The sequence below is a fragment of the Mobula birostris genome, chromosome 23 (genome assembly GCF_030028105.1).
Source record: "Mobula birostris isolate sMobBir1 chromosome 23, sMobBir1.hap1, whole genome shotgun sequence".
NCBI lineage: Eukaryota > Metazoa > Chordata > Chondrichthyes > Myliobatiformes > Myliobatidae > Mobula > Mobula birostris.
In genome coordinates, this window is record NC_092392.1 from 62,415,972 (window position 1) to 62,434,910 (window position 18,939).

Below are 18,939 nucleotides of genomic sequence, written 5' to 3' on the forward strand. Positions count from 1 at the left end.
GTTTTGTCAGTTTTAGTCTTGGTTTGTCCTGTGTTTCTTGTGATGTCATTCTGGAGGGACATTGTATCATTTTTTAATGCATGCATTTCTAAATGACAATAAACGAGAACTGAGTGTCCTCATAATTTAATCTAATACGTCATTAATAGGTTTCAGTGAACTTTCCAAAGTAATTTTTATTGAAGCAAATATCACTGCAAGTGTTGCTAATATTGGAATGTCACTGCCAATCGGCAATTTCTTTCAGTGAGGTCCTTCCAACCTTGTTTGCTAACTCTTGCAGTGAAGTAGTAAGAGTTGGAAATGGGAGAGAAAGATGAGTAGACAGTGCAGGTTTCCACAGGTGTGAATTTCTGTAGGTTTGGATACTAAACTTTAATATTTCTTCGTTCCTTCAGACTAGTTTTGCTGCACAAGAAGCTCTCTGCATTAAGGTCAAAGACTGATATGTACTTGCAACCGGAATTTAAAACTCCTTTGATGCAGTTTGGCGTTCACAGGCTGGGACAAAGGTACACTCAAACAGAGTCTGGACTGAATATTAGAAAGCTACCAACACAGATAGAAGTAAGTTGAAATAGAGATGTTTATAACATTTCTTTTTCATAATTTGTATTAGCTTTATTTTTCAAATGACAATTTTTGGAAACACTTGTTGCCATTAAGGTAATACTCACACATTCTAAAATTATAACTGTTGTGTTCTTTGTAATATCAGGTGTTGGCCTTCCATGAAAGGTACAAATGAAGTACAGGGGTCTGTATTGAATACATCTGGATATACCTTATCAATAATATTGGATGTGGGTACAAATACAACTATCACCCGCCAAACAAATGCAAGCAAAGAATTTCCTTCTTCACCTCTTCTAAGACATAGCACCATGGAAAAATGTTTAGTTTTGGCAGATAAATGGAGCTTAAACTTAAATAATCACATTGAGCAGAGCAAAGTACAGTTACAGCTCATTTAGAAGAATTCACCAAATAGGCCAAAAGATTAGTTTATCAGGAACTCTGTTAAATACAGAAGATATACAGCTTGGTCAAGATACCCTGTATCTGGCAAGCAACTATTGATGGCTATTAATACAAGGAAGGTCAGAAAAAGATCAGCTTCTCCACAACAAAGTCTCATGAAATATGCCTTCTTCCTCCTACTGCCTTGGCACAAAGGATGACTTCCTAGCACTCTGACTTTGTGGTTTCTGAGATGGATGAAAAAGCCAGTATGAGAGGCATTGACTCCCTGCAACTGGGACGTAGCCCTCTATTTTTATATCCTCCATCTGCCTATTGAAGAGGTTTTTTTAATGCTCTAATGTATCTGCCTTTACCACCACCCCTGACAGAGTGTTCAATTCTCTACCCACCACTCTCTGTGTAAAAAATCTTATCTCTGACATTGCCTGTACTTTCCTTCAATCACCTTAAATTTCTGCCAGGCCGTCAGGTCTGCACATGCAGACTCCTTCAAGTCTCCGCCTAGCTAACAGGAGTCACCTGCCACTTGTTTCCAACTCATCACTGGCAGCCTATTTAAACCCAGCTCTCATCCACATTCCTTGTTCACTCACTCGAACGAGCCAGCCTCAACCAGTTGCTCCTAACCTTCAGTAACCTTGTTGCCTAGCCATGTTAATTATTTGTTCTGTCTTCTTTTGTGGCCCGTCATGGCTTATTATTTTGCAGTTGATTATTAAAGTAATCGCTCACCTCCAAATTGTGCCTGCCACTCTGGGTTTAGGTCAGGCATCCTCTACATTTCCTGACAGAAATAGTGGACCGTTGACTGGCCCAGCAGAATTTGCTTGCCTTAAGGGTGTTGTCCTTCGACGTGAACACACAATCCAGGAGCAGCAGGAAACCATTGACCAGCGACTTGCCACTCTCAACCAACTCACTGTCTGGATACAGCAACAACACACCAGTCAACTTCCTCTCTTTGGAACCTTGGATTCTGGAGACAAACACTTGGATGGATCCCCAACTCAATGCCCAACATTCTGTCCCATTGTGTCCAACACTTCAAGCTCTATGTTACAGACCAAGCCAAGAATCCCTTTGTCATTTCTCTCTTGTCTGGGCAAGCAATGACTTGCACCACCACTAACTAGGACAATAAAACCACCATTTGCAATAAATGAGGAATTGACTGCTGAGATGTGTTGGGTTTTTGATGATCCAGGAAGTGGAAGGGGGACAGCGGATCGGATACTTGATCTTAGTCAAGGCTCACGCTCAGTCCTGGATGACACTGTAGAATTCAGGTCCCTCTCAGCAGAATGCGGCTGGAATGCAGGAGTGCTGCTGCCATATTACCATTGCTACTTCTTGGAGTGCTTGAAAAATGAGCTGTCTACCTGGAAGATGCCCACCAACCTTGAAAGCCTCATCACTCTGGCCCTCCAAATTGACAATCGTCTCATATAACGATCCTCCAGATCATCAGCTGGATCCCCAGTTCTATTTCAGGCTGCAGGACCCTCATCATCAACATTGATCACCATTAAGAACTGCTACCCTCTCCTCTTGATAGATAGTGCATTCAAAACACTCCACAGGGCCCAGATCTTCACCAAACTGGTTCTACGGAAGGTGCACAACTTGATCCGCATCTGCCAGGGGCTGAGTGGAAGACAGCATTCATAACACTCACTGGCAACTATGAATACTTGGTGATGCCTGTCAGATTTTCCAACAGTCCAGATGTTTTCTAAGTCTTCATTAACAGGATTATCTGAAACATGGTACACAGGTATGTGTTTGTGTACATCAAAGACATCCTCATCTTCTACAAGGACCCCAAGAGATCATCTGGCATGTCTGTCAGTCTGCTTGAAAACTAATTGCACTGCAAGTTAGAAAAATGCCACTTCCACACCCCAGTCATTTCCTTCCTGGGTTAAGTCCTTTCACCCCAGGGTGCAACCATGGATTGTCATTGGATGGCCCCAAATGTGCTCCCTAAAACAGCTACAGCGCTTCTTGGACTTCTCCACCATTTCATCTGAAACTACAGCCAAATCGCTGCTCCTCTCACCTCCCTTGCCAAGTCGCGGACTATACTTTTGAGCAGCTCAAGGGACGCTTCACCACCTCTCCCTGTTGTGGTAGAGGTGGACACATCTGACATGGTACCAGGACCATCCTGTCCCAGCGAGGACTGAACACACTTGTGCCCTCTTCTCGCCCAAGTTCAACTCTACACCGTACCATTATGGAATAGGAGACAGAAAGTTACTTGCCATCAGATGTGCCTTGGAGGAATGGAATCATTGGCTGATGGGTAACGCCAAGCCTTTCCTCATCTGGACTGACCACCAGAACCTCAAATCCATACTATCAAGTCCACCCACATCAGGCTCACTGAGCCCTCTTCTTTGAGCAATTCAACTTTACCATCTCCTACCAACCCGGCTCCAAGAACACTAAGGCAGATGCCCTGTCATGACAGATGGATGAGATCTTACCATCATTCCATCCTTCCAGATCCTCGCTCCGATCGTCTGGGACCTTGAGAACCAGATCTGTCAGGCCCTATAGCATAAGCCTGCTCTAGGTGATACACCAGACGTGTGTGCCGGTGACCATGAGCTGAGGCACTCCAGTGGGCCCACTCCTCAGACAGCCTCTGGATTTTCTGCGATGCTATTTCTGGTGGCAGATGCATGTTAGTTTGTCGCAGCTTGCCCTCAATGTGTCCAGTCCACTTCCTCCAACCAGAGGCCTCTGTGCTCCTGTGGCCCCTGCCAGTCCCTCAACGCCACACTTCGTCATGACCTTCATCACGAATTTGCCACCTTCCAATGGAGCCACAGTGATCATGACAATGGTGAACTGGTTCTCCAAATTGGTCCACGTCATTGCCCTCCCCAAATTTCAGTCAGCCACTGAGTTGGCGGACCAACATATCGTTGTCCAACATCCAACATAGTGGGCAAATTCATGGCAGATGCAATTTAATGTGGATAAATGTGAAGTTATCCACTTTGGTGGCAAAAATAGGAAAACAGATTATTATCTGAATGATGGCCGATTAGGAAAAGGGGAGGTGCAACGAGACCTGGGTGTCATTATACACCAGTCATTGAAAGTGGGCATGCAGGTACAGCAGGCGGTGAAAAAGGCAAATGGTATGCTGGCATTTATAGCGAGAGGATTCGAGTACAGGAGCAGGGAGGTACTACTGCAGTTGTACAAGGCCTTGGTGAGACCACACCTGGAATATTGTGTGCAGTTTTGGTCCCCTAATCTGAGGAAAGACATCCTTGCCATAGATGGAGTACAAAGAAGGTTCACCAGATTGATTCCTGGGATGGCAGGACTTTCATATGAAGAAAGACTGGATGAACTGGGCTTGTACTCGTTGGAATTTAGAAGATTGAGGGGGGATCTGATTGAAACATATAAAATCCTAAAGGGATTGGACAGGCTAGATGCAGGAAGATTGTTCCCGATGTTGGGGAAGTCCAGAACAAGGGGTCACAGTTTGAGGATAAAGGGGAAGCCTTTTAGGACCGAGATGAGGAAAAACTTCATCACACAGAGAGTGGTGAATCTGCGGAATTCTCTGCCACAGGAAACAGTTGAGGCCAGTTCATTGGCTATATTTAAGAGGGAGTTAGATATGGCCCTTGTGGCTACGGGGATCAGGGGGTATGGAGGGAAGGCTGGGGTGGGGTTCTGAGTTGGATGATCAGCCATGATCATAATAAATGGCGGTGCAGGCTCAATGGGCTGAATGGCCTACTCCTGCACCTATCTTCTATGTTTCTATGTTTCTATATACAGTAGTTCACCTCCACAGCCTCTCCTCGGATATTATGTTGGCCCCCAATTCATCTCCCACCTCAGGCAAGCCTTCTGTTCCCTCCTCCGCGTCTCAGTGAGTTTGTCTTGTAGCCATCATCTGCAGACCAATGGACAATCTGAAAGAAGTTTTTGCAATGTTTTGCTGCTTCTAATGCTTCCACAAAGAAGTATCTGCTCTGGGCCAAGTTCGAGGTACTCCAAAGGACCTATCAAGGTCATTCTGAGCTGTCAAGGGATGGCTGGGGGTGGGGTCCTATCATTATCAACCAGTTGCTCCAAGCCTTCAGTTATCTTGTTGCGTTATCTGTTCTCTTTTGTTTTGTGGCCCCACATGGCTTGTTATTTTGCAGTTTATTATTAAAACTATTGCTCACTGCTAAATTGTCCCTGTTGCTTGGTGTTTGGATCAAGCCTTGCCTACATTTCCTGACACAGGCAACAGCAGTAATGTTGCATTTCACCAAGGAGGATCTGAGCCTTGACTCATTTCCTCTAATTGCTCAGCAAACTTTTCCCATTTCTGAGTTCAGAACAAAGTGTCTGGTTTGGGAACTGATGTCTACATACATAACGAGTTAACTGAGTCTAACTAAAGCCTGATTGCTGGTGAATTTGGCCCGTGTTTAGAGACTAATGTTTTCTAATTCCTCAGACTAATTTGGAGTCTTTTACAGACACAGTATTCCAAAAGAAAAACAATATGGTTGAGAGTCCTATCAAATGTTGTGGAGTTGCAAATCTACAACTTCCTGAAAGTGGTAACACAAATAGATAGAACATAGAACATAGAAATCTACAGTGCATTACTGGCCCTTCAGCTCACAATGTTGTGCCGACCATGCAACTTACTCTAGAAACTGCCTAGAATTTCCCTAGCGCATAGCCCTCTATTTTTCTAAGCTCCATGTACCAGTCTAAGAGGCTCTTAAAAGACTCTATTGTATCTGCTTCCACCACTGCTGGCTGCAGTGCATTCCACGCACCCACCACTCTCTGTGTGAAAAACTTACCCCTGGCATCCCCTTGGTACCATCTCCAAGCACCTTAAAACTATGCCCCCTCGTGTTAGCCATTTCATCCCTGGGAAAATCTACGGCTATCCACACGATCAATGCCTCTCATCATTTTATACATCTTATACGGATAGGGTAATGAATAGCATGTTTACCTTCATTGGCCAAGGTACTGAGTGTAACTGAGTTGGAACTTCATTGGTTAGACCGAATATTGTTAACAGTTCTGGACGCCACACTGCACAAAGGATGTGGTAGCAATAGAGAGAGTGCATAAGAGATTCAACAGAATATTACTTCTTTAAGAAGGGAGGGAGGTAGAAGAAAGGAAATTATAGGCCAGTTAGCCTGACTTCAGTGGTTGGAAGAGTCCAATATTAAGGATGAGATTTTGGGGCACTTGGAGACGCATGATAAAATAAGCCAAAGCCATGGTTTCCTTCAGGGAAAATCTTGCCTGACCAATCTGTTGGAATTCTTTGAGGAAGTAACAGGCAGGAGAGTCAGTGGATGTTGCTTACTTGGATTTTCAGAAGGCCCTTGACAAGGTGCCTGGCAGGAGTCAGGATGGGAACAAAGGGGGTCTATTCTGGTTGACTACTGATGACTAGTGGTGTTCTGCAGTTGTTAGTATTGGGACCGCTTCTTTTCACATTATGTGTCAATGATGTGGAAGACAGAATTGATAGCTTTGCAGCCAAGTTTGCAGATGTTACAAAAATAGGTGGAGGGGCAGGAAGTGTTGAGGAAGCAGGGAGTTTGCAGAAGGACTTAGACAGATTAGGAGAATGGGCAAAGCAATGGAAGATGGAATATAGCATCGCAAATGTATGGTCATGGACTTTGGTAGAAGGAATAAAGGTGTAGACTATTTTCTAAACAGGGAGAAAATTCAAAAATCAGATGTGCAAAGGGACTTGAGGGTCCTTGTGCAGGATTGTCCAAAGGTTAACTTGCAGGTTGGAAGGAAGGCAAATGCAATAGAAACATAGAAAACCTACCACACAATACAGGCCCTTCAGCCCACAAAGTTGTGCTGAACATGCCCCTACCTTAGAAATTACTTGGCTTACCTATAGCCCTCTATTTTTCTAAGCTCCATGTACCTATCCAAAAGTCTCTTAAAAGACCCTATCGTATCCATCTCTACCACCTTTGCTGGCAGCCCATTCCATGCACTCACCACTCTGAGTAAAAAACTTACCCCTGACATCTCCTCTGTACCTACTCCCCAGCACCTTAAACCTGTGTCCTCTTGTGGCAACCATTTCAGCCCTGGGAAAAAGCTTCTGACTAATCATATGATCAATGCCTCTTATCATCTTTTCACCTCTACCAGGTCACCTCTCATCCTCCGTCGCTGTAAGGAGAAAAGGCCGAGTTCACTCAACCTATTCTCATAAGGCATGCTCCCCAATCCAGGCAACATCCTTGTAAATCTCCTCTGCACTCTTTCTATGGCCTCCACATCCGTCCTGTAATGAGGCGACAAGAACTGAGCGCAGTACTCCAAGTGGGATCTGACCAGGGTCCTATACACTGTCGCTGCAATATTACCTCTCGGCTGCTAAATTCAATTCCACGATTGATGAAGGCCAATACACCATACGCCTTTTTAACCACAGAGTCAACCTGCGCAGCTGCTTTGAGCGTCCTATGGACTCGGACCACAAGATCCCTCTGATCCTCCACACTGCCAAGAGTCTTACCATTAATACTATATTCTGCCATCATATTTGACCTACCAAACTGAACCACTCCACACTTATCTGGGTTGAACTCCATCTGCCACTTCCCAGCCCAGTTTTGCATCCTATCAATGTCCCGCTGTAGCCTCTGACAACCCTCCACACTATCCACAACACCTCCAACCTTTTTGTCATCAGCAGACTTACTAACCCATCCCTCCACTTCCTCATCCAGGTCATTTATAAAAATCACGAAGAGTAAGGGTCCCAGAACAGATCCCTGAGGCACTCCACTGGTGACATTTGTTCGCATTCGTTTCAAAAGGACTAGAATATAAAGGCAAGGATGTAGTGCTGGGGCTTTATAAAGTCAGACTGCACTTGGAATATTATGAGCCGTCTTGGCCTCATCTGAGAAAAAGAAATGAACTGACATTGGAGAGGTTCCAGAGAAGGTTCACGAGAGTGATTCTGGGAATGAAAGAGTTAACATATTAGGAGCATTTGATGACTCTGGGTCTGTACTTGCTGGAGTTCAGAAGAATGAGGGGGGAAGTCTCATTGAAACCCGTCAAATATTGAAAGGCCTAGATAGAGCAGATGTGGAGAGGATGTTTCCTATATTGGGGGAGTCTAGGACCCATGGGCACAGCCTCAGAATAGAGAAACAGCCATTTAGAACAGAGACGAGGAGGAATTTCTTTAGCCAGAGGTAGTGAACCTGTGGCATTCAATGCCACAGATAACTGTGAAGGCAGAGTCATTGCATATATTTAAATCAGAGGTTGATACGGGGAGAAGGCAGGAGAATAGGGTTGAGAGGAGTAATAAATTAGCCATGATGGAATGGCAGAGCAGACTCAATGGGTCAAATGCCCTAATTAACTCCTACAGTATGTTTTGTGTTCTTAAAGATTTATCCTTTTCCATAATCACATCACTGATAGTCAAAGAAGCTATTAGAATTTAATGTCACTTGGCATAGAAAATTTCATATTCTATCAATTCTAACTGTTTAAATCCATTTTACAGGAGATGGTTATAAACTTATGCAGAGAAATCAAGGAACTGTTTCTTCCTGGATCAGTCATCAAACTAGAAGCAGAGGTACAGTCCAATCACAAACGAGAAAATCTGCAGATGCTGGACATCCGAGCAGCACACACAAAATGCTGGAGGAACTCAGCAGGCCAGGCAGCATCTATGGAAAAAATAATAGTTGACATTTTGGACTAAGCCCTGCTGAAGGGTCTCGACCTGAAATATCAACTGTACTCTTTTTCTTTGATGCTGCCTGGCCTACTGAGTTCCTCCAGCATTTTGTGTGTGTTGCAGAGGTATAGATCAAGCATTTGTATTTTTGTTTCTTTCCTCATGATCGTGTTCATAATGCTTATCTCTCACACCCCAGCTCTGACTTCATTAGGCAAGTTTGTAAGCTCAGTAATTAGGTAACCATTCACTTCTGAATCCCCCAGCATTTGTTTTCTGTTATCCTACTGACTCTTCGCTTTCCCCTCCCTCATCCTCTCCCTGAATCCAACAGAGATGTAAAGCTCAATACCAGCCCAAAATAAAGCCTTTTATATGTGAGCTACCAATATTTGCCAAGCCTCCTAGGAATCTAGCACATAACTGCAGCATTAGTATCTAAGCACATCTTTCCCTCTCCACCCCTCTCCGCTTTCCGCAGGGATTGTTCCTTCTGCGACTCCCTGATCCACACGTCCCTCCACACGGATTTCTCACCCGGCACTTATTCCTGTAAGCATAAGTGCTACACCCGTCCCTACAACTCCTCTCTTAACACCATTCAGGGCCCCAAACAGTCCTTCCAGGTGAGGCAACACTTCACTTGAGAGTCTGTTGGGGTCATCTATTGCATCCGGTGCTCCCGGTGCGGCTTCCTCTACATCGGTGAAACCCGACGCAGGTTGGGGGACCGCTTCGTCGAGCACCACTGCTCCGTCTGCCACAACAGACAGGATCTCCTGATTGCCACCCACTTCAACTCTGCTTCCCACTCCCATTCAGATATGTCCATACATGGCCTCCTCTACCACCATGATGAGGCTAAACTCAGGTTGGAGGAGCAGCACCTCATATACCGTCTAGGTAGTCTCCAGCCCCTTGGTATGAACATAGAATTCTCCAACTTCCGGTAATTCCCTCCCCCTCCCTTCCTCTATCCCTATTTCACTCTGCCCCCTCCCCCAGTTGCCTATCACCTCCCTTATGGTTCCGCCTCCTTCTACTACCCACTGTGCTTTCCCCTATTCCTTCTTCACCTTTCCTGCCTATCCTCTCCCTGCTTCCCCTCCCCCACCCCTTTATCTTTCCCCTTACTGGTTTTCACCTTGAACCTTCCAGCCTTCTCCTTCTCACCCTCCTCCCACCTTCTTTATAGGGCCTCTGCCTCTTCCGCCTACAGTCCTGACGAAGGGTTCTGGCCCGAAACGTTGATTGATTGTTTCCACGGATGCTGCCCAACCTGCTGAGTTCCTCCAGCGTGTTGTGAGTGTAGCTTTAGTATCTACTCTGCTCAGTCACGAATCGTGGGACCACAATCAGTTCCAGGAAGGTGAATGGAGCAGACAACAGGGAGGGTGCCAATATCAATGCAACTGGGAGAAGGAAGAGCACTTGTGTACTCCTGGCTACATTTGGAGGGGTTTCATAAGTCTGGAGCTCTTGCCTTTCATTGGCAGCTGATGCTTTCTCTGCAAATGCTGATAAAGCATCATAAGTGGAATTATTATTCCATTTCTAAGGTTCTAGTCACCCTGCTTAAGGCACAGAGTAACCATTTCCTCTGGCTGGTAAATAAATCGGGGAAAGATCACAGAAAATGAAGTAACGGAGCACTATGAACAACTCAGTTTGTAACATTTTCCCAGTGTCAGAGTCATGGTCACCCTACATGGTAATCACTGATTTACCATGTTAAAAGTCTGTTTCGTCGCTTTTTCCGAGCTCTGTCCCCAGAGAGTTGGCCCCAGAAAGGCGCAGCTCATTGGACACACGATCCCTGGCAGCTAACCTGCTGCTCCCGAAGTTCTGTGTTCTCCCACAACGCTTCCATCAGGGACACTAGCCCTAGAATCAACATGTCTCCAGAGCCACAAAAATCTGGCACCCTCAACCTGCACTCGGCCTCCAAGCCGCATCTTTGGGATATCATGATGCCCGAGAGTGGGTCCCATTCCTGCAAAGAACCAAAATCAGAGTGTAACTCTAGATTAGGGTCTTCAACAGAGCCTTGGAAAGGAGAAAGAGATAAAGGATAAATATAGAGCTGTGTCCGAAGATACAAGCAAAGGAGTTGCCGTTTAACGCCATCATAACTTAACTCCATACCCTTTAATTCTAGTTTTACCAAACCTCAGAGGAAAAGGCCTACCTGCTTGCAATTACCCTATCCATCCTCCTCAATTTTGTATGCAATACCTCCATCAAATCACCCAATATTCTCTTATACTCCAGGGAATAAAATCCTAGCCTCTTCAACCTTTCCAATAACTCAGATTCTCAAGTCCTGGCAACACCCTAAATTTTCTCTGTACTCTTTCAATCTAATTGATAAATTTCCTGTCATAGGTGACCAGAATTGCACACAGTACTCCAAATTTGATCTCACCACTGGCTCATTCAACTTCAACATGACATCCCAACTCCTGTACTCAGTATTTTGATTTATGAAGACCAATGTGCTAAAAACTTTCTCAACAATCCTATCTACCTGGGACAGCACTTGCAAGGAATTATGGATCTGCATTCCTTGATCCCTCTGTTGTAGTGTACTCCTCAATGCCCTACCATTCACCACAAGACCTATCCTGTTTTTCCTCTCAAACTGTAACACCTCACCTTCATTAATTTCCATCTGCCATTTTCCTTTTCATTTTTCCAGCTGGTCCAGATCCCACTGAAAGCTTTGATAGTCTTCCTCGCTGTCCACTACACCCCAATCTTGGTGTCATCGTAGACTTGTTGATCTAATTAACCACATTATCATCCAGATTGTTGATATAGATGACAAACAACAGCAGACCCAGTACTGATCCCTGTGGCACACCACTAGTCACATATAGAAAAGCAACCATTCACTACCACACTCTGGTTTCTCCCATGAAGCCAGTGTCAAGTCTAGTTTACTAGCTCATCCTGAATGCCAAGTGGCAGAACCTTCTTGACACATGCGGGACCTTGTCAATTGCCTTGCTATAGTTCATGTAAACAATATCAGACATCCCACCTCTCCCGGAAGTTCCGGGAGTCTCCCGCATATTAATAGTGGTTCCCTGATGCCCGCAAATTATATATAATATCCCAGAAATCAATTTTTTTTAGAGCGGGCAAGAGAGCACGAGAACGTGAGAGAGAGTGAGAGAGAGCGAGCGCTATGTTCCAAAAAAAGAAAATATAAAACGTACATCACCCCAGACTACCCTAAAGTGTACCCCTGCCTAATAGGGTTCAGAAATAATGACAGAGTTGCTCACTGCACTATTTTCAACAGTGACTTTTCTATTTCCCATGGTGGGTTAAGACTGTAAAAGACATGTTGAGGTGAGTTTAACAGGTGTCATTTGTTCATTAGCATAGCTAACGTTACTTAAACTAGCTGGCTAGCTGCTAAGGAGCTACTCTATTGCAGACATCCCACCTCTCCCGGAAGTTCCGGGAGTTTCCCGCAAATTGATAGTGCTACCTCCCTGAAATGAGTTTTTGCAGGGTGGGATGTCTGCAATATCCACCAGCTTTCCTCCATCAATTTTCCTGGTAACTTCCTTGAAAAAATTTATAAGATTGGTTAGATATGACCTACCACGCAGAAAGCCATGTTGACTATCTTTGATCAGGCTCAGTCTATCAAAATGCTTGAATATCCAGCCCCTTAGAATACCTTCCAACAATTTAGCCACTACTGACATCTCACTCACCAGCCTATAAGTTCCCAGCTTATTCTTAGAATGTTTCTTGGAAAACAGAACAACATTTGCTGTCCTCCAGTCTTCCAGCTCTCGCAATTTCTGAATTCATGTCGCAAGGTGCGAAAGGACACCTTGTCAGTGCCTAGGGATGTGTATGGTCCACGACCTCATGCTATTTTGCCTCAGTTGTATAAACTCTGTGTTCATCCCCAAGTAAATGCAGATACAAATAATCCATTTAAGATCTCCATCTCTTTCAGCTTCAGGAATAAATGACCACTTTGATATTCAAGGGGATGAATTTTGCCCCTTGCTATTCTTTTGCTCTTAATACATCCATAGAAACCATTGGGATTCTCCTTCACCTTGTCGACCAGACCAACTTCATGCCTTCTATTAGCTGTCCTGATCTCCCTCTTAAGTGTCATCTCATATTTCTTATACTCATAGAACATAGAACAGCACAGCACAGTACAGGCCCTTCAGCCCACAATGTTGTGCCAACCCTCAAACTCTGCCTCCCATATACCCCCACCTTAAGTTCCTCCATGTACCCGTCCAATAGTCTCTTAAATTTCTCTAGTGTATCTGCCTCCACCACTGACTCAGGCAGTGTATTCCATGCACCAACCACTCTCTGAGTAAAAAACCTTCCTTTAATATCCTCCTTGAACTTCCCACCCCTTACCTTAAAGCTATGTCCTCTCGTATTGAGCAGTGGTGCCCTGGGGAAGAGGCGCTGGCTGTCCACTCTATCTATTCCTCTTAATATCTTGTATACCTCTATCATGTCTCCTCTCATCCTCCTTCTCTCCAAAGAGTACAGCCCCAGCTCCCTTAATCTCTGATCATAATGCATACTCTCTAAACCAGGCAGCATCCTGGTAAATCTCCTCTGTACCCTTTCCAAAGCTTCCACATCCTTCCTATAGTGAGGCGACCAGAACTGGACACAGTACTCCAAGTGTGGCCTAACCAGAGTTTTATAGATCTGCATCATTACCTCTCGACTCTTAAACTCTATCCCTCGACTTATGAAAGCTAACACCCCATAAGCTTTCTTAACTACCCTATCTACCTGTGAGGCAGCTTTCAGGGATCTGTGAACATGTACCAGATCCCTCTGCTCCTCCACACTACCAAGTATCCTGCCATTTACTTTGTACTCTGCCTTGGAGTTTGTCCTTCCAAAGTGTACCACCTCACACTTCACCGGGTTGAATTCCATCTGCCACTTCTCAGCCCACTTCTGCATCCTATCAATGTCTCTCTGCAATCTTTGACAATCCTCTACACTATCCACAACACCACCAACCTTTGTGTCATCTGCAAACTTGCCAACCCACCCTTCTACCCCCACATCCAGGTCGTTAATAAAAATCACGAAAAGTAGAGGTCCCAGAACCAATCCTTGTAGGACACCACTAGTCACAACCCTCCAATCCAAATGTACTTTCTCCACCATGACCCTCTGCTTTCTGCAGGTGAGCCAATTCTGAATCCACCTGGCCAAACTTCCCTGGATCCCATGACTTCTGACTTTCTGAATAAGCCTACCATGTGGAACCTTGTCAAATGCCTTACTAAAATCCATATAGATCACATCCACTGCACTACCCTCATCTATATGCCTGGTCACCTCCTCAAAGAACCCTATCAGGCTTGTTAGACACAATCTGCCCTTCACAAAGCCATGTTGACTGTCCCTGATCAGACCATGATTCTCTAAACGTCCATAGATCCTATCTCTAAGTATCTTTTCCAACAGCTTTCCCACCACAGACGTAAGGCTTACAGGTCTATAACTACCCGGACTATCCCTACTACCTTTTTTGAACAAGGGGACAACATTCGTGTCCCTCCAATCCTCCGGTACCATTCCTGTGGATAACGAGGACATAAAGATCTTAGCCAGAGGCTTAGCAATCTCTTCCCTCGCCTCATGGAGCAGCCTGGGGAATATTCCATCAGGGCCTGGGGACTTATCTGTCCTAATGTATTTTAACAACTCCAACACCTCCTCTCCCTTAATATCAACATGCTCCAGAACATCAACCTCACTCGTATTGTCCTCATCGTCATCAAGTTCCCTCATTGGTGAATACTGAAGAGAAGTATTCATTGAGGACCTCCAGGCACATCTTCCCACCTTTATCTCTAATCGGTCCTACCTTCACTCCTGTCATCCTTTTGTTCTTCACATAATTGAAGAATGCCTTGGGGTTTTCCTTTACCCTACTTGCCAAGGCCTTATCATGCCTCCTTCTTGCTCTCCTCAGCCCCTTGTTAAGCTCCTTTCTTGCTACCCTATATTCCCCAATAGACCCATCTGATCCTTGCTTCCTAAACCTCATGTATGCTGCCTTCTTCCAGCTGACTAGATTTTCCTTCTCACCTGTCACCCATGGTTCCTTCACCCTACCATTCTTTATCTGCCTCACTGGGACCCTGCAAGAGATCCCTAAACATCGACCACATGTCCATAGCACATTTCCCTGCAAAAACATCATCCCAATTCACACCCACAAGTTCTAGCCTTAAAACCTCATAATTCGACCTTCCCCAATTAAAAATTTTCCTGTCCTCTCTGATTCTATCCTTTTCCATGATGATTATAAAGGCCAGGGAGCAGTGGTCACTGTCCCCCAGATGCTCACCCACTGAGATCTGTGACCTGACCCAGTTCGTTACCTGATACTAGATCTAGTATGGTATTCCCCCAGTCAGCCTGTCAACATACTGTGACAGGAATCTGTCCTGGACACACTTAACAAACTCTGCCCCATCTAAGCACTTGGAACTAATCAGGTGCCAATCAATCTTAGGGAAGTTAAAGTCACCCATGAAAACAACCCTGTTATTTTTGCACCTTTCCAAAATCTGCCTCCCAATCTGCTCCTCGGTATCTCTGCTGCTACCAGGGGGCCTATAGAATACTCCCAATAGAGAAATGCTCCCTTCCTGTTCCTGACTTCCACCCATACTGACTCAAAAGAGGAAACTGCTACATTACCCGCCCTTTCTGTAGCTGTAATGGTATCCCTGACCAGTAATGCCACCCCTCCTTCCCTTTTTCCGCCCTCTCTATCCCTTTTAAAGCACTGAAATCCAGGAATATTGAGAATCGATTCCTGCCCTGGTGCAAGCCAAGTCCCTGTAATGGCCACTACATCATAGTTTCAGGTATGTATCCAAGCTCTCAGTTCATCACCTTTGTTCCTGATGCTTCTTGCATTGAAGTACATGCACTTTAGCCCTTCTACCTTACTACCTTTACACCCTTTATTCTGCTTCTCTTTCCTCAAATCCTCTTTATATGTTAGATCAGGCATTACTCCATGCTCTTCTTCCACTGCTCTATCACTCCGGGTCCCATCCCCCTTGGAAATTAGTTTCAACCCTCCTGAACCATGCTATCAAACCTATCTGCAAGGATATTGCTGTCCCTCGAGTTCAGGTGCAACCCATCCAATCTGTACAGGTCCCACCTTCCCCAGAAGAGATCCCAATGATCCAAAATCTAAAACCCTGCTCCCTGCACCAACTCCTCGGCCACACATTCAACTGCCATCTCCTCCAATTTTTACCACCACTGTCACGTAGCACTGGCAGCAATCCTGAGGATGCCACCTTTGAGGTCCTGTTCTTCAGCCTTCTGCCTAGTTCCTGAAACTCACACTTCAGGACCTCATCCCTCTTCCTGCCTATGTCGTTGGTACCAACATGTATCACGACTTCTGGTTGCTTTCCCTCTCGTACCAGGATGTCGTGCACCCAGTCAGAGACATCCCGGACCCTGGCACCCGGGAGGCAACAAACCATGCAGGTGTCCTTTTCACGTCCACAAAATCTCCCATCTGCTCCCCAGACTATAGAGTCCCCAATGACGACAGTTCTCCTCTTCTCCATCCCACCCTTCTGCACCACAGGGTCAGATTCAGTGCTGGAGGCCCAGCCACTGTGTTTCACACCTGGTCCGTCATCGTCCCCCCCCCCCCCCCCCAATAGTATCCAGGACGGTAAACTTATTATTCAGGGGAATGGCTACAGGGGTGCTCTGCACTACCTGTCTACTCACCTTCGCTTTCCCTCCTCTGACTGTCACCCAACGACCTGCTTCCGACAGCCTAGGTGTGACTACCTCCGTGTAGCTCTCATCTATGACTGCCTAATTCTCCCTTATGAGTCGAAGGTTATCCAGCTGCTGCTCCAGATTCCTTACATGGTCTTCCATATCGCCCAGCCGCATGCACTTCTGGCAGATGTGACTCTGCGGGAGAGGGGAGTTCCCCCAAGACTGCCACATCTCACACGAGAGGCACATCACCATCTCAGGAGGCATTGTAAAGCCCAACTAGCAGCAAGCTCGTCCTCTGCCTTTTTTTGTCGAAGCCTCTCGAGTCAAAGCCTCAAAGCTCCACTCCTTCACTGGCCCACTCACTCACTGGCCGCTCCACTTGAGCAATCCCTCTATTTATTTGTTTGAGCTTTTAAAACTGTTTGGTCACCTGACCTTGACTACCCAATCAGCTGCTTTCTGCTGAGTCTGAGCTATTCAAATCTTGATTGCACAGTCCAACTGCCAAAATTGTCAGAATCTGCAGAGAGATAGCAGGCAACTGCAGGAAACATAAAGTTGTGGTGGTAGGAGATTTTAATTTTCCACATATTGATTGGGACTCGCATACTGTTAGGGGTCTAGATAGGTTAGAGTTTGTAAAATGTGTTCAGGAAAGTTTTCTACTCAATATATAGAGGTACCAACTAGAGGGGCTGCAATATTGGATCTCCTGTTAGGAAACGAGTTAGGACAAGTGACGGAAGTGTGTGTCGGGGAGCACTTTGGTTCCAGTGATCATAACACCATTAGTTTCAACTTGATCATGGACAAGGATAGATCTGGTCCTAGGGTTGAGGTTCTGAACTGAAAGAAGGCCAAATTTGAAGAAATGAGAATGGATCTAAAAAGCGTGGATTGGGACAGATTGTTCTCTGGCAAGGATGTGATCGGTAAGTGGGAAGCCTTCAAAGGAGAAATTTTGAGAGTGCAGAGCTTGTATGTTCCTGTCAGGATTAAAGGCAAAGTGAATAGGAATAAGGAAACTTGGTTCTCAAGGGATATTGCAACTCTGATAAAGAAGAAGAGAGAGTTGTATGACATGTATAGGAAACAGGGAGTAAATAAGGTGCTTGAGGAGTATGAAAAGTGCAAGAAAATACTTAAGAAGGAAATCAGGAGTGCTAAAAGAAGACATGAGATTGCCTTGGCAGTCAAAGTGAAGAATAATCCAAAGAGCTTTTACAGGTATATTAAGAGTAAAAGGATTGTAAGGGATAAAATTGGTCCTCTTGATGATCAGAATGGTTGGCTATGTGCGGAAACAAAAGCAATGGGGGAGAGCTTAATGGTTTTTTGGTAAGGAAACTGTCATGAAGTCTATGGAATTAAGGGAAACAAGTAGTGAGATCATGGAAACTGTACAGATTGAAAAGGAGGAGGTGCTTGCTATCTTGAGACAAATTAAAGTGGATAGATCCCCAGGACCTGACAGGGTATTCCCTCAGACCTTGAAGGAGACTAGTGTTGAAATTGCAGGGGCCCTGGCAGAAATATTTAAAATGTCGGTGTCTATGGGTGAGGTGCCGGAGGATTGGAGAATGGCTCATTTGGTTCCGTTGTTTAAAAAAGGATTGAAAAGTAATCCTGGAAATTATAGGCCGGTAAGTTTGACGTCGGTAGTGGGTAAGTTATTAGAGGGAGTACTAAGAGACAGAATCTACAGGCATTTGGATAGGCAGGGACTTATTAGGGAGAGTCAACATGGCTTTGTGCGTGGTAGGTCATGCTTGACCAATCTATTGGAGTTTTTCGAGGAGGTTACCAGGAAAGTAGATGAAGGGAAGGCAGTGGATGTTGTCCACACGGACTTCAGTAAGGCCTTTAGCAAGGTCCTGCATGGGAGGTTAGTTAGGAAAATTCAGTCACTAGGTATGCATGGAGAGGTAGTAAATTGAATTAGACATTGGCTCAATGGAAGAAGCCAAAGAGTGGTAGTAGAGGATTGCTTCTCTGAGTGGAGGCCTGTGACTAGTGGTGTGCCACAGGGATCAGTGCTGGGTCCATTGTTATTTGTCATCTATACCAATGATCTGGATGATAATGTGGTAAATTGGATCAGCAAATTTGCTGATGATACAAAGATTGGAGGTGTAGTGGACAGTGAGGAAGGTTTTCAAAGCTTGCAGAGGGATTTGGACCAGCTGGAAAAATGGGCTGAAAAATGGCAGATGGAGTTTAATACAGACAAGTGTGAGGTATTGTACTTTGGAAGGACAAACCAAGGTAGGTAAGGCACTGAGGAGTGCAGTAGAACAAAGGGACCTGGGAATACAGATACAAAATTCCCTAAAAGTGGCGTCACAGGCAGATAGGGTCGTAAAGAGAGCTTTTGGTACATTGGCCTTTATTAATCAAAGTATTGAGTGTAA

General features: G+C 45.1%; 1 protein-coding gene across 12 annotated transcripts in view; it reads left to right on the forward strand.

Moving 5' to 3' along the window:
* cfap54 (cilia and flagella associated protein 54) overlaps window positions 1-18,939 on the forward strand; it is a 482,407-nt gene that overhangs the window by 457,846 nt on the left and 5,622 nt on the right. For all 12 annotated transcript variants that reach the window (XM_072241335.1, XM_072241340.1, XM_072241339.1 and 9 more), the window contains 2 exons: window positions 399-567; window positions 8,549-8,623. In XM_072241335.1, the coding sequence (XP_072097436.1) occupies window positions 399-567; window positions 8,549-8,623 (244 nt within the window). The remainder of the gene's footprint in view (window positions 1-398; window positions 568-8,548; window positions 8,624-18,939) is intronic.